We start from the raw sequence: 15,637 nt of genomic DNA on the forward strand, positions 1-15,637 counted from the left end.
CTGGCGTTGTACACCGTCGCGGTAGGCGGCCGAAGACAGCGGCGCAATGCTGCATTGGTTAACATTGGACCCTGTGGGTCCCAGGAGCCAATAACGAAGTGCGCCAGCTGTGATGATACGCACCGCTGCGGACGTGACCGCCATTTTCTATCTGTTCAATCAGAAACCTATACTGCAAGTGCTGCTGTGACCTCGGTCTGGAAGAGACAATGGCACGTGCGTCTGGGGAAAGGGCCCCTGCCTTCACTGCACAGGAGTTGGAGAAGCTCGTGGACGGGGTCCTCCCCCAGTACACGCTACTCTACGGTCCTCCAGACCAACAGGTGAGTACATAGGGTGCAAGTTGTATGGGCTATGCCTGGGTGGAGAGGGGTGGATGTAAGAAGGAAGGGGGCAGAGTTCTGCGAGCATGAAGGACTGTGAATGCATGTGCCACATGGCAAGGGTAGGGATGTGGGCCACTCACTTCGACGGTGCAGTTGGTAATGACTTCTCTCCTTCCCCTGTATATGTCATGTAGGTCAGCGCCCACCAGAAGAAGGATATTTGGCGTGCCATCGCCAAGGACGTCCGGACCCTGGGGGTCCACCAGAGACGGAGCAACCACTGCCGGAAAAGATGGGAGGACATTCGCCGCTGGAGCAAGAAGACGGCGGAGGCTCAGCTGGGGATGGCCTCCCAACGTGGGAGGGGTGCCCGTCGCACCATGACCCCCCTGATGTTCCGGATCCTGGCGGTGGCCTACCCTGAGTTGGATGGGCGCATGAGGGCATCACAGCAGACACAAGGGGGTGAGTACACTCTCATTCTGCTGACTATGCGCGCAGTGGAGGGGTCTGGGTGGGGGAGGAGGGCTGTGGGTTTCCCTAGGCCAGGGCGAGTTCCGTAGGCTAGGGCCCTCTGTAATGCAGGCCATGTGACACTCCACCCCACCTCTGTAGACTGCCAAGTACAGGTACACATGCCCCTGTATCATCTATGTGTGTAGATGTCGACCATAGCCATGTAGGCCATATCCCAGGAACTGCATCTGTAGAGCCCAACAGCGCGGCGTAGTGCAGGGGGCTGCTGTGTCTGTATTGTCCGCCAACGTTAGCGGTAAGCCATGCACTCAACCTGTCTTACTTCTGTTTCTCCCCACCACCCCCTTTTTGTGCTCTCCCTGTTTTTTGTGCATCAGCATCATCAGGCGGAGGTACAGTGGCACTGGAGCATGAGGGGGCTGCATCCCACATGGCCATGGAGGGCCACACCACGGACTCAGAATACAACAGTGGGACGGAGGGTGAGGGGAGCTTCACGGCGGTCACCGGGTCAGCAACCAGCGACACGGACTCGTCCTCCGATGGGAGCTCCCTTGTGGTGGCGGCAACATCTGTGCCCCCCACTTTTACAGGTACAGCCGCCACCCCCCCCCCCCACCAGCACCACCCTCCCAGCAGCCCCTCAGCCTTCGCCTGTGCCCGCTCACCTAGGAGGGTGGGCATCACCTTCCCCCCAGGCACCTCAGCCTCTGCCCCTGTCACCTCTGCTGCCCTCAGTGAGGAGGCCATTGACCTCTTCAGGTCACTCACTGTTGGGCAGTCTACCATTGTGAATGCCATCCATGGTGTAGAAAGGGAGTTGCAACACACTAATGGAGGGCATTTATTCTGGTCAGGCTGCCCATCATCGAACCCTGCAATCTCTGGCCTCAGCACTGATGGCAGCCATTGTCCCTGTGTCTAGCCTCCCCCCTTTAACTTCCTCCACCCAGACCCAATCCCCTGTACCTCTGCCTATCCCAAGCACACCATCCGACCAGCCTGCACACACCTCAACACGCAAGGGCAGCTCAGGCAAACATAGGCACCACACATCCCACAGGCACTCACACAAGCATCACCCACATACAGACACAGCAGCATCCACTGCCTCCACTGTGTCCCCCTCCTCGTCTTCTCCCTCCCAGTGTCGTCTACACTCTCACCTGCATGTGTTTGTCAGAAACTTTTCCTGAGCAACGTTGACCTCTTTCCCACCCCCCCTCTCCAATTCATAGGTCTCGTACTAGCACCTCAGCCAAAAAATCTCCTGTACCAGTGGTGCCTGTTAGAGGTATGTGGAGTGCACCGGCCACCAGGGCAGCCAGTGTGACACGGAGCCAAAGCACAGCCAGTCCCCCCCCGTGAAGCACCAGAAGTTGGACAGTGCCTGACGGGAGAGGGGGAAGACTCCTGCCAGCAAAGCCGCTCACAAGGGTCCCGGAGGAGTGTCGAGTCAGCTGTGACTCCTCCCAAGGTGGGGAAGGGGCAGAAGAAAGCGCCAAAGTCTGGGAAGAGCAGCACGGCGGAGAACACCGCCATCATCCCCGCTGCCCAGGACGCCACCGCCAGCCCCATCGTCACTGGTCAGGAGACCACCGCCAGAGTCAGTGCCCAGGAGGGCAGCCCGGTCATCATTGGTCAGGAGACCTCCGCCAGAGTCAGTGCCCAGGAGGGCAGCCCGATCGTCACTGGTCAGGAGACCACCGCCAGAGTCAGTGCCCAGGAGGGCAGCCCAATCGTCACTGGTCACTAGACCACCACCAGAGGAGGGCCCCGGCAGCCACAGCCCCGCTGGGCAATGAGGGACCACCATGGCAAACACCGCTGCACAGGTCACAAATTGCTAAGTCAAGCACCGCTGAACAGGGCAACCACCTCTAAAAAGGGCAAAGACCACCATGGCAAGCACCGCTGAACAGGTCAGAAACTGCTAAGTCAAGCACCGCTGAACAGGGCAAAGACCGCCATGGCAAGTATCGCTGAACAGGGCAAGCGCCGCTGAACAGGGCAAAGACCGCCACGGCAAGCACCACTGAACAGGTCAGAAACTGCTAAGTCAAGCACCGCTGAACAGGGCAAAGACCGCCCTGGCAAGCACCGCTGCACAGGTCAGAAACTGCTAAGTCAAGCACCGCTGAACAGGGCAAAGACCACCATGGCAAGCACCGCAAAATCAAGCACCGGTAGCCCATGTGCGGCAGGGACAGTGACGGAACTGGGACCGTCACGGGGAGAGTGATGCACTCTGTGCACCAGTCCCCTTCCAGAACCAGTGGAGAACAGCATCCACTACCTTAGTCCTTAACAAGATGAAGCACTCTGGGCACCAGTCCCCCTCCATAACCAGTGGAAAACAGCATCCACTTGGGAGACTGTGGCTTTGCACTCCCCAGGATGGTACAGTGGGCAAACCACCCACTGCAAAGACTTGTGAGACTGTGGCTTTGCACTCCCCAGGATGGTACAGTGGGCAACCAACCCACTGCAAAGACTTGTGAGACTGTGGCTTTGCACTCCCCAGGATGCATCAATGGGCATGGAGCCCCGTTGTGGATCTGGCGTGGTGCTGTCATCCGGCTGAGGTGCCCCCCCCTTCCCTTCCCCCTGAGGTGCCTGTTGTATTTCGATCTGATGCCCCAGCAGTGTTCTCTCCGTTTCTGGACAGGTATCGTGTGTGGGCCTCACCCATGCATTTTGGGCCCAGTGGTCCACGGACATTGAATGGTGCATACCTGCACTACTAATCGTGATGTATAATTTTTGAATGTGTATATATATCTGTACTGTATATATTAGCTTATTGTATTTTGATACATTACAATGGTTGAACTCATTTCCTTTTGTCTTTGCATTCTTCCAGGGGGGTTGTTTCTGTACTGTTTGGATATGCATTGGTGTGTGTGTTGTAGTGGGTGAGGGTCGGGTGGGGGTTGCGTGTGTGTGTCCCTGACTTTTGCCTCCCCCCCCCCCCTATGTCGTAGGTGCAGTACTCACTGTTGTCTTCAGCGCCGACGTTGCTGATGATCGTAGAGGAGCAGGAATACTGTCGCAGGGAGTATTTGGAGTTCCGGCTCCATGGTGCCCTCCTTCCTCGTGGAGTGTGTTAAGGTGAGCGTTTTCGCATTGAAATGGCTGTTTCCGCCCTGTTTTTATCCACGGTGAATCCGGCCCGGAAAAGGTGGCGGATTGGCCTGTTGTAATACTGTGGGTGGTACTTTGTCTTCCGCCTGTCTGTTGTCGGTGACCGTCGCGCTGCTTGTCTGTACCGCCGTGGCGGTCGGAGTGTTAAAGTGGCTGTCTTTGTTGGCGGTTTCCGCCACGGTCATAATTCCCTTTTTTTACCCGCCGGCCTGTTTGCGGTATTACCGCCGCTTTAACACCGTCCGCCAGGGTTGTAATGACCCCCTGTGTGTCTTTTTTGTGATTATTAGCAATTTTCTAATGTTCAGTATGTTGCACATCAGTAAATAGAAATTGCCAAATAGGAAGTTAGTAAATATCCAGGATGTTGCACAGCTTTAATGAAACCAAGTTTCAGAGAAACATGACATATCATGAGTCCATTTTATCTATCACAAACCGTTTGCTAATGGTTTGTGCCTCGTTAAATCTTCGTACGTAAGGTCCCCCTTCCTACATTTTGAAGGTCTGCAATTATATTCGCACTTAACAGAGCGATCTTGGATCCTCCGAACATCTTTTGTGACGTTTGTTTTTATTATTCAAAGAATGGCTGTGTCTACAGAAGCCTTATTGAGTGGTATTTCGTTATGCTACCAAAGAGCAAACAAGCTACTTCAGGAGAAGCCTGAAGCTTATTCAGAAAAAGAAAAGAGAGCAGCCCCACCGTCACTGGGAAACATTGCAATAAAGGGCACCTTGAGAGTAGGTACTATTATTGTGTTTTGTAGGCATTATTCCTTTGATTTTTAGGACCAGGGCTGAGTTGAAAAAATGCAGACATCTGTGATTCTACAAATGCCTTTTCTCCCAAGCTTGTGATATTTCTTCATACTCCTTTTCAGATTTATGTCTCACCCACTCAAACTCATCTGTAAAGGGGCAGTTTGGATGATGCATTATAAAGGTCCAGCCAAAGTTGGAGTTGTGAACAGAGCTTCATGGTTCTCACTGAACTTCCTTTTTTATGTCTTGACGGAGGAGGTTATCAAGTTTGTTGTTAATATGGACTTAAAACGCAATAGAGGGGAATAATGCAAAAAAAAAAAGAGCTTTCATTGCTGTGAGTCGAGTTAAGAACTCCCATTTAATGGCCAACTAGGACGTTTTATCCACTGCACAGAGGTAAGTGTGTTAGTGGAGGTTGTGACTGTGGTGTATAGTGTCTAAAGTAACCTATCTTGTTATAGAGATATCTTTTCCATAGCCTGTGTTTATATCTGTGTTCTTATGTTTCAGTCAGCTATTTAAGATCTGCCACTCATGTATTCTTCAGGCAAAAAGGTAATAAGCAATAACTCAGCAACTGCAACAAAGTAGAAATTAACAAGTTAGTTTTCTGTCCCACACTCACAGAGCTGGAAAGCCGTACTAGGGGCAATAAAGCGTCATGCAAATCTCTTTTAACAGAACATTGTATGACATACTTATCAAAAGGGAAGCCTCTTCATGTCTGTGAGCAAGTTGAAATTCACACCTTTTGTTCTGTTTTTTATGGGCAAGCTAAAGCGCTCCGTCTATTCTGTAAACTTTCTTTGGGCTTCAAACCACGCCCATGCCACGTCAGTCACTTTCATAGGTTCGTGGGCTTGCCTTCTAAAAATCCGCTTGCTTTCATTTGTGAAAGGCATGCATACGTCATGCGTTTTCCGGTGTTTAGCCCACCTACACAGCACCGGTAAACTACTAAAAACATACGAGGCTCCATGTTTTTAGCCTGGGGTCCGGACTACTTAATCTGTTTATTTTCCGCGCAGCGTGATCGTGCTGGGGTTTACATAGCGCGATCGCTCGGGTTTTCCGTTTTCGATTTCAGCGTGAGCGCGCTGTTTTTTTTCTTGTAATATGTGTGGCAAGAAAAGTCCGTTACAACCCTAATAGCTCTAACTCAAGCAAATGCGAGACCTGTTGCATTGAAAATGTTTGTGTTACTTTTGTATGCGCAGTACGCCCTTGCGCACAATTTTCACACAGACGACTATATTATGCCTCGAAAAAATGCTGTTCGTCTATCCCTGGCCCTTTCTTTATTCTTAACTCCTGTTCTCTGTCTCCAGTCTCACAATTGCGAAGAGTATAAGTAATTGCAGTCGCGCATGCTGGTCTGGGGAATATTCCTCAAGCGCCCGCTCTTTGTGTCCTGTTTTTGTTATGCTTACCCCAGCATAAGCCAACACGTACTAGTACTATTATAATCAGCACGACTGCAAAATGCTTAATTTATGGGTGTAAACAAGAAACTGGTATTTTTGTCAAAATTGGTTATTCTAATTGTTCCAAATCACACCAAAACATGTAAAAAGCGCACATATAAATTAGTTGGTTTGTATAATATTTAACCAAGTCGATCTGACACACTGTATTACAGGCTGGAAGTGTCACGTTTTGCAGCGATGAGCACTTGCCTGGCTACTTAAAGCGCCTTTAAAAACAGAGAAGCCCGCCCACCCCAAAAAGAGTAGGTTGCAAAATGTAGTGCACAGAATAAGCGTCAGTTCAAGCACTGAGACGGTGAAAGAAACTCAGTAGCTGCTCACCTCCTTGTGCAAACAGCAAGTCACGTGTAAACTCAGCCTTTCATCAGCTGATGATAATGAAAACCGTACCACTAGATGCCACGAAATAATAACACCTGTTATGAACAGCACTTGGAACCTGCAAACATGCAGCACTAAGTGTCATGAAAAGGACACATTATTAGCAAAATTACTCCCACAAAGGGAGCTACTTTGGAGCCCAACATTGGAGGTTAATAGTAAAGTAGTACTTTTGTAACTCCTTTGTGCACTAGTTGTGTTAGGTCTACGCCCTTCATTTTTTGTGTGTTCATTAAGGGAAGTAGTAAGATTTTTTTTGTAAGTAGAGGTCATGTTACTTGGGTATCTTTTCTGCATCCGACCCTATCTCCACGTCATGCAGTGATCCACTGCCCCTTTTTTTTTTTCTACCAACCCAGAAAAGATGAAAGGAAGACTTTGCCCAGCGGCTTTAAAACATGTGATGGCAAGGCCAAAGCCATCTGCAGCAGGTGCAGCAGCCACTGATCTACTGCATATTATTAACTTCTCCTGAATCAGTAAATAGAGGAATATCACAGTAAACATGAAATATAGGTGAAGCGATGCATTATGTCACTAGAGGGTACAGTCTCTTTCAACAGAACCAATGAACGGAGTAATGCCCCTGCACTGCTGCACTAAAACTACTCTAAGGCGCATTGTTAATGCATGGTTGTCCGCTTGCACCATTCCTCCTGTGACACCCGCGCCTCTACCCCACCGTCTCTTCTCTCCTAAGATTCACATAGCGCTCTGAGTCATCCTGTGACTGAGACAAATTTGTGAGTTATGTGCTTGTCCGCCTAAGCAGGATGTGTGTGCAATCACTGGGTCACAGATTCCAATCCTGACTGGGCCACCTCAGAGCTTCATCCCTCCAAGGCTGATAACATGAATACTATTTGGTGGCTTAATAGCACCACCTGTTCCTTGTAGCACTATCAAACGTTAAATTGGTGGCATCTAACTTCTGTACATAAACAACATTTCATTATATTTCATGCCTTGAAAAGCACCACAAATAAATACATGGTGTAGGGGGTGAGAGCACCGTGGTGGTAGCCTGTCAAATACCTGGCCTCCTTTATCCGTGGCCCATGCCGTAGCCTGTGTGCCCCACATAACACGGGTAAAAACAGTTATGCCATGGGTGATGGTAGCGCGTTCCAGTGCTGCTTGCAAGGCGCCCGAGGCGATAAAGTGCAACAATACTGCCACAATTTATGTGTCAAGAAAAGTCCCGTTAGGAGTTTACAATGGTAACAGATCTAAATCGAGCAAACGCGAGACCCATTGCATTGCAAATCCTTGTTTAGACATGGTGGCATGTAAAAGCGCATGGAGGCCGGTGATTCACCCACGAGTAAAGGGGGTGGATGGAAGCTGCTTTCCCTGTATTGCTTGATCAGGATTGTGGGTAATGAAAGATCGAATTGCTCTCAGTTGGCCATCAAGGTTTTGGTGAGTTATGGGTATCGGGTTGGAGGGACAACGCACGGTAGCACAGCGAGTGAATGTCCTGTACAAAGTCCCAGAACTATAAGTGTTGTATTATAGAAGATGTTATTTGAGGGCTCTCGAGTCAGAAATTGGTGTCATGGGTATTTTGAGCCACCTTGAAAAGTTCTCAGCTGTCAGATGCATCGACTACCACAAAGATGTTTTCATTAATTTCAGGTTGAAGCTTAAAAGCTGGCACCGTTGAATGATAAGGGTATTGGTTGAGCGCTGTGCAACGTTATTTGCAGGGAAAGGAGCTGGCAAGGTCTTGCCGCTGATATTTTATTGGGTACAGCTGCTCCATAGGTTTTCTCTGGACAATGGAGGATTCAGCGGGCCTAACAAGTTATAGGCAAGGTGATAGGCATGCTACAATATCCGTGCCTTACCATGGCTCCATTTCGGTTCAATATTATATTGGTTATGTCACATCACCTATTTGCTGTCAGGTGACAGGTTCTACTTGTTCTCGTAGCCTGGTGAGGGTGGTTTCTCAGCCCTAAGCAAGGAATATCATTTCTTCTATGCTCTTTAGACTTGTTGGAAGGCATAAGAATCTTAACACAGGCATTACGAGTCTCTTGACCACCAGACTCGTGGTGGAGTACGGACTGAACACCACATTATGACTGCGGCGGTCAGACCACCAGCACCCCCAGGATTAATTTAGCGACGGTCGTGTCAGCCCTAATCCGCAAGCAGCGCTGCCCTGGGGATTACGACTTCATTCGCCGCCAGCAATTTCATGGCGGTAACACCGCCATGAAAAGGCAGGTCGAGAACGGGCATGGGCAGTGCAGGTGCTCCCCTTGCCAGCACTGTCGCAAGTGAACATTGCGAGGGTGCTGGTGCACTCTGCATCATACAGTTTTGCCGCCAGCTCTATTCCAAGCTGGAGACAATTCTGTAGGGTGTTTCCTGCTATGCCACTGGGCAAAAAGTCAGTTTTCTGCCCGCCGACCTGTGGAAAACTCTTAATGGGCCCGGCGACCTCCCCATCGGACAAAACCGTCCACCGAACTCTTAATCAGGCTCTTTTTGTGGTCTCTTCTGCATAATGTTTGTTTTTCATAATATCAATACAGCCGGGGATTTATGACCCCTAACCCAGAAATTGTGTGTAATTCTTTGCTTGCCAAATGTGGGGAGTAATGCGATTTTTTGGGATAGGCTGAGATTATGGTTGGGGAGCGACGCCTCAGTGATACCGGGACATATATGTATTTGTTTCTGAAATAGTGAATTGTTCCATCTGACATAAAATAATAAGTGTAAATCCTCTCATTCTCTTTTAGGAAGGTCAGTTTCAGCAGATAGAAATCTACTGCAAGCATCACGATGTCATTAGTGAGTTTCAGTCAGGCATCGGCAAGTGCTTCGAAGCCTGTGCCATTGAAGCTGTACATTGTGCTTGCCAGGTAAGTGAAGCTCAGAATGTCCAAGTTATTATGATGTTATCAGTCTGTATTTTCAATAACTGGATAATGAAAGGCCTTACTACTCACATACAGCTAATCAACCATCTCTCAGCTTTTATTTGTTGGCATCATGAGATCTTTTTTCTTTTCCAAACTTTTTTGTTGGCCTCTAACAGATAAAGAAAGTAAACAAATGCATGAACTGCATGACCGAAATAAATGTCTGCGTTACATAATAAAGAGTCCATAAATGAAAGAAGCCTAGAAGACAGTAGTAACGTGTGGAGTGTACATCATACTATCATCCAGTCAATAATAAAATGTATACCATGCGAGTAGTAGAGAACATTAAATAGAGTAACCAATTATAAATATTAAAAAACGCCTGTATTAATCCCTTAGCTGCTGGGCCTTATTTTGGCATTTTACTGGGACATACCCAATTTTCACTATTTTATGTGCTTTTAGCCTCCTTCCAGTTAGTGACAGGAATGGGTGAAACCAATGCTGGATCCCAGACAGCTAAATATTTCTGAAAGGTAGACAAAAATCCCATAATTCTCCCGATAAAAATGGTACCTCACTTGAGTGGGTAGGCCTATTGCCCACGACAGGAAACGCCCCTAAACGCAACATGCCCACATCACATTTTTACATTGAAAACAGATCTTTTTAAAAGTGCCTAGCTGTGAATTTTGGGCTGTAGCTCGCAGGCACTTAGGTAAACCTACCAAATCCACACATTTTTCAAAACTAGACACCTAGGGGAACCCAAGATGGGGGGACATGTGGGGCTCTCACCAGGTTCTGTTACCCAGAATCCTTTGCAAACCTTACAATTTGGCAAAAAAACACCTTTTCCTCACATTTTGGTGATGGAAAGATCAGAAATCTGAGGGGAGTCACAAACTTCCTTCCAGCCAGCATTCCCCCAAGTCTCTCGATAAAAATGGTACCTCACTTGTGTGAGTAGGCTAGTGCTCGCGACAGGAATTGATCACACAAGGGTCAATGGTTGTCCTTGCATGAGGGCTACTGTAAATCCTGGAGTGATCCATTCCTGACGCAGGCACTAGGCACAGGCACACAAGTGGGGTTGTGTTTTTATGAGGACCACTGGAGAAACACTGGGTGGTAGGAATTTTGTGGATCCCTGCACATTCCTGTAGTTTCTGTGATGAAAAAGCAAGGAAAAAGTGTTTTTAATCAATGTTTCACTTTTGCGGGGTATTCTGGGTAAGAAAACTTTGTGGAATCCAAACACTTCTCACTTCCGTGGACTGCTTAGGGTGTCTAGTTTTCAGAAATGTCTGGGTTTGGTAGGTTTCCCTATATGGCGCCGAGCCCAGGAACAAATACTCAGGTGGCAGTTTTACAAAACCAGGCTGTTTTGTGGTAGGTCATTTTGATGTCTCCCCAATCTGTTTTGGGCACTTCCCTGTTACAGTCACTTGCCCACCCACTAAAGTGAGGCAATGTTTTTCTCTGGAGACTTAGTGGAACGCGGGGTGGTAGAACATTTGTGGCTGCCTGCAGATTCCAGGACTTCCCCTCACTGGAATGCAAGGCAAAAGTGTTTTTTAAGCAACGTTTGTGATTTCAAGGGGATTCTGGGTGAAGGAAAACTGGTGAGAGCCATGCAAGTCCTGCACCCTTGGACTCCCCTGGTACTAGTATGTTAAAGTTAATCCACCCCTCATACTGGTTGGTTTTAGCACTTCCAGAAATTATGGTTTCAAAGCATGAATACTTATCAAAGTACCTGAATATTGAAACCAAGCCTCCTGAAGGTGGGCCATAAAGCCGCGTACAGGCACCAACCTCTTTATGGTCCGTTCACACGCCATTCACGCACAACAAGCAACTCTTTCATACCGTCGGCCATTGGCCCAATCCAACCAGTCACTGCACTTACATTAACTTACTGCTGCCAGACAAGGGCCCATCACATTCATACACAATGGGCCATAATAGGTTTGACTAAATTTTACCACCTGCCAAGTAACCGCCTCCTTCTTCCTGAAGATTACCGAAGGCATGCGTAACAAACCTTTACTAATGACTCCCATGACAGCCACCCGAGGCTCAGGAAGACATGTGTTTCATGCGCCTTTAGCGCACTCACTGTGCTAAATCGAACTCCTTCCAGTCTGTGGATGCAAGTTGGGGGTGATTGAGTATGCCGTACAAAGCGATTCCTCAAACGGGGTGAGCATATCTACCTTTGAAACTAAGGCAGACATGCTGGGGAATTCTCGCAATGTTCCCTAAAGAGAAGGTCACAGCCTATAAAAAAGGGAAGTGTTTGACACACAGGGGAGTCCGTGAGAATGTAGCATATGACCCAGCCAACATTATGTGCAGTGCTGTGACTGTAATGCACTTATCATACAGCTAATTGAACATCTACTAAATTCTGATGGAGGATGAACATGAATAGCAGGTCAAACACTGACCTATACGTGTCATTGTCGTTCAGTGCTGGGATGGCACCAATGAGTTTGAATACATAGGTGTAGATGATGTACATCTGTTCTACCTTTACTATCTGCCTTCTACCTGTGCAATATCCCTGTGAAAGCAAACCTACCATAAGCTTTCCTTACCCATTCATGTCTCTCTGTCCTCATCAGAGTCCTGACTAATCCTGTATAATTGCCAAGTGAACCTATACTAGTTTGTAGATGCAAGTTGGGGGTGTCCGAGTATGCCTTGGGAGGCCTATTCCTCGAACTGAGCGAGCATATCTAACTATGAAACTAAGGCAGACATGCTGGTGAAGAAATCCTAAGGTCTCTAAAATAAAAAAGTCAAACAAATATCCTCTGGGACTCATTCGCCAACACTTCTACTTCTGCTTTGAAAGTGAAGCTACAGATTGAGCTTGCACACTTTAAAACCCCTCCCTGCTATCGGCCACTGGTTGTGACCCGCACCAATGGGGTTAAACTATCGTAAAATAACCCCAAAAATAATTTTCTCACAGAGTGAATATTTTGTGCATTATAATCTGAACAACATCATCAACCTATGCTAACTAATGGAATCCTGTTTCTAGAGTCAAAATATAGGAGTCATTAACAGTAACCCTGAAGTTGGATCTTCTGCACAAGTGGGTTAGGGTATTGCACTTACACAGCCGGTCCAGCACTTCCATACTGTTAAATATATAAGCGCCTAAAAACTGTCAGGTGCATGTACTCCCATAGAAATTATAGTAACATAAATATAACCCACTAAGGAGCGTCCCCTTTCAGGAGGTGTAGATCCCACATTCTCTTTGAGAAGACTATATATTGCAACTGCTGCAGTCATTATTTTCTACATATCTAAGTTGAGCCAAGTCCTCCACATATGGGGATTTTGGGTATAATGAGATATAGACTGTGCCATTTAGAATGTATCTGGCATCTAAATGGTTCTCTTAGTGCTAAGAATGAATAGATTGCCTTTAACAATGCATATAGAAGCTACCTGGTCAATATATTATTCACAGAAAATGTGAATTACACCAAATGTTCCCAAGGCAATTTTTGCTGAAATTAATGATCTTAAATGAGCATCAGATGATCCATTCAATTTTGGTTCTGTCCATAAATGTAATCTTTTCCCAGACTGTTTTGAGAACAAATATCAAGCCATCAAATGCTCCCTTACCCCCAATTTAACTCATAGCCCAGTATCATCAGTAACTTTCTGTGCCACCTGAACTGAATAAAAGACAGTGGTAAAAGACAGTTTATCAGTTTCCCTATTTAAATGGTAGTGTAGTTGACAAACTAAAACAAGCACTGGCAATACCAATAGATCCAGCTTTAAATGGTTCTATGGTAATATGAAGCATTACAACTATATAGCATGGTCATGTATATGTATTTGTGTAGAAGCAAAGCACTGTAGAATAAAATTGGTGTAGGTTAACAGGTCAGGTGACAGTTGCATTGTCAAGGCGAACCTAAAAATGTATGTAGGTTACTGACTGTCCTCCCATCTGTTCTAGCTGGCAGAGAAAAACACCATAAATGATCTAGCTGTCTAAGACACTTCAATAGCATTACAATGAAATGTGTGTTCCCCTGTCAGTTCATTCTCATGCAGCTGGATAAATAAACAAAATGATCGAAGCGGTGTGGAGGGCAAGCACTTTCTTGTGGAAATATACAATGTCTGCTCACTCAAAACATATATTTCTGGCTCCCAAAATGTGGACAAAGCCAAAGCTCCTTTACTGGTAATGCTCATATAATTGTCTGGCAACAGCTTCCCTGTCAAGCCAGAACATAAAAAGCCTATGCAGTACTACTACTAGATGAAATCCACCTTGGAGCCTGATGATATTGAGAAAGATCAATTTCCCAGCTTCCATACTTGGTCAAGTTATTTGAACATCTGGTCTTCAACCAATTATCCTACATTGTTGAATCTCAAAACTAGCTCTGTGCAATGCAAGCAGACTTGTGTGGTGTTTGCAGCAGGGAACAGGCGGTGAAACAGCACTTAATGATCCATGCTGTTGCGCTGATCTGTATGTGCCCACAGCAGTGATCATATTAGACCTTTTGGCAGCGTTTGATACAATTGACCATCAGGTGTTAGTAAAATGCCTTTTGGCTTTCCGTAGCTGTGGTACATTTCTGTCTTGGCATGAAATGTTTTGAGTATTCTATGCGAATAAAGATCGGCCATCGTGTATTGAAATTATGAGTCATGTGGATTACTGCAAGGGTCAGTGTTGACCAGTTTACTTTTTAATGTATATAATGGTCAAACTTTCACATCAAATGTGCTATCCCTTTTTAGGTCGAGTGTAAGCGTACAGCCTCTTGTATTCTTTTAGTGTACTCACTGTGGGCTTAAAGGGATTTCATTTGCTCGTTTCAGTGTCATTTAAAAATCCTTCCTTGCTAGTGGTCATGCCTCTTTGTCTCTCCTCTTTTTTTCTTTGAGAGCAGGTACCAACTACTGTATAGCTACACTTTGTCCTGTTTATCTCTTCTTTAGGGGACTTTTCTTTCCTTTGTTTCCTACTCGTGTTCCAGGAAGGTTTATTTTCATTTGCAGAGCGTTCTTGCTCTCAGCTTAGCTTCCCTGTAAACAAGGCTGTAAATCAGGCTTTTATCTTGGTTGGTCTCATATGCTCTTTGTGGGCTCTCTACAGTGAAGGGAGGAGGCCCACTTGTTTGTTTATTTAATTAATTGTTTTAACTTTGATGGTTTGCATGAGTACCCGCTACATTATTCATGGACATATTCATTTTTTGTCAGCTTGGGACAATAAGTAATGTTCAGCTGAGGTAGTGACACACCTGGGTCCTCAGTTCCAAAGTCCTTGTACCACACATTCTCCCTGCTCGAGCAGGTTTCCGTGAAGCGCCTGAGGCATTCCAGCTCCTTTAGTTGTTTAACAAATGCCTCTTCTGATTGTTTAAAAGGGTGAAGACTTGCTGGGTTTGAAGAGCTAGAAAAACAAACGGGAGACAGATCGGATTGCCGCTATTGTTTTCGGTTTTGCTGGTCTGTACCAAGAAGAGCCGACAAGGAACCGCGCTTTATTTTAAGGAGGGATACCGTAATGTGTGCATAAAGGTATTCTTAGCCCTGAGCCATAGGTTCACGCGTAGCGGCGCAGCAGGGCTTTTTTGGAAACAGGAACTGGAGCCAGGAGAGCAGTAAATATTCATCTTGCTGTCCATCGTCTACGTCGGACTCCTCATTCCTCTTTTGTAAATGACTACACTTGTAGAAAGAATGTCTGCGTTGCTTGCTTGTTAATGTTTGAGAAACTTTAAGTAGGGGGTTGTTTTGATTCTGTTTCAGTACAGAATACTGCTGGGCCTGCCCCGCAGTTCTGCTTTCTGTTACAAATTACGTGCCATACGGACATGCCCTAATTTATTTTACAAACCATTGATCATTGTTGCGTTGTCGCTCAACTTCATTACATTTTAGCGAAATTGAAGGAGTGAATATGAGTTTGCGAAATGGAAAAAGTTACGGCCTTTGGAACTGAAGGGCATTCTGATGTCTGGTTTTATGTATTGGATGTAGCTTATTATAACTAACAGCCTGCAAACCCAATTTCCTTGAGTTACTGCAGTCCGTTTGCTACAGCACACATAAATAGTTTATTAAAAATTTGCTAAGCATTTGCATTCCTTCATTTATTGTAATGCCT

General features: G+C 46.5%; 1 protein-coding gene across 2 annotated transcripts in view; it reads left to right on the forward strand.

Moving 5' to 3' along the window:
* RNF213 (ring finger protein 213) overlaps window positions 1-15,637 on the forward strand; it is a 1,978,231-nt gene that overhangs the window by 767,661 nt on the left and 1,194,933 nt on the right. Inside the window, exon 15 of one of the 2 annotated variants that reach the window (XM_069199724.1) lies at window positions 9,340-9,462. The exons of the other annotated variant lie outside the window; for it this stretch is intronic. Within the exon in view, the coding sequence (XP_069055825.1) occupies window positions 9,340-9,462 (123 nt within the window). The remainder of the gene's footprint in view (window positions 1-9,339; window positions 9,463-15,637) is intronic. 2 annotated transcript variants of the gene reach the window in all.

The sequence above is a fragment of the Pleurodeles waltl genome, chromosome 7 (assembly GCF_031143425.1).
Source record: "Pleurodeles waltl isolate 20211129_DDA chromosome 7, aPleWal1.hap1.20221129, whole genome shotgun sequence".
NCBI lineage: Eukaryota > Metazoa > Chordata > Amphibia > Caudata > Salamandridae > Pleurodeles > Pleurodeles waltl.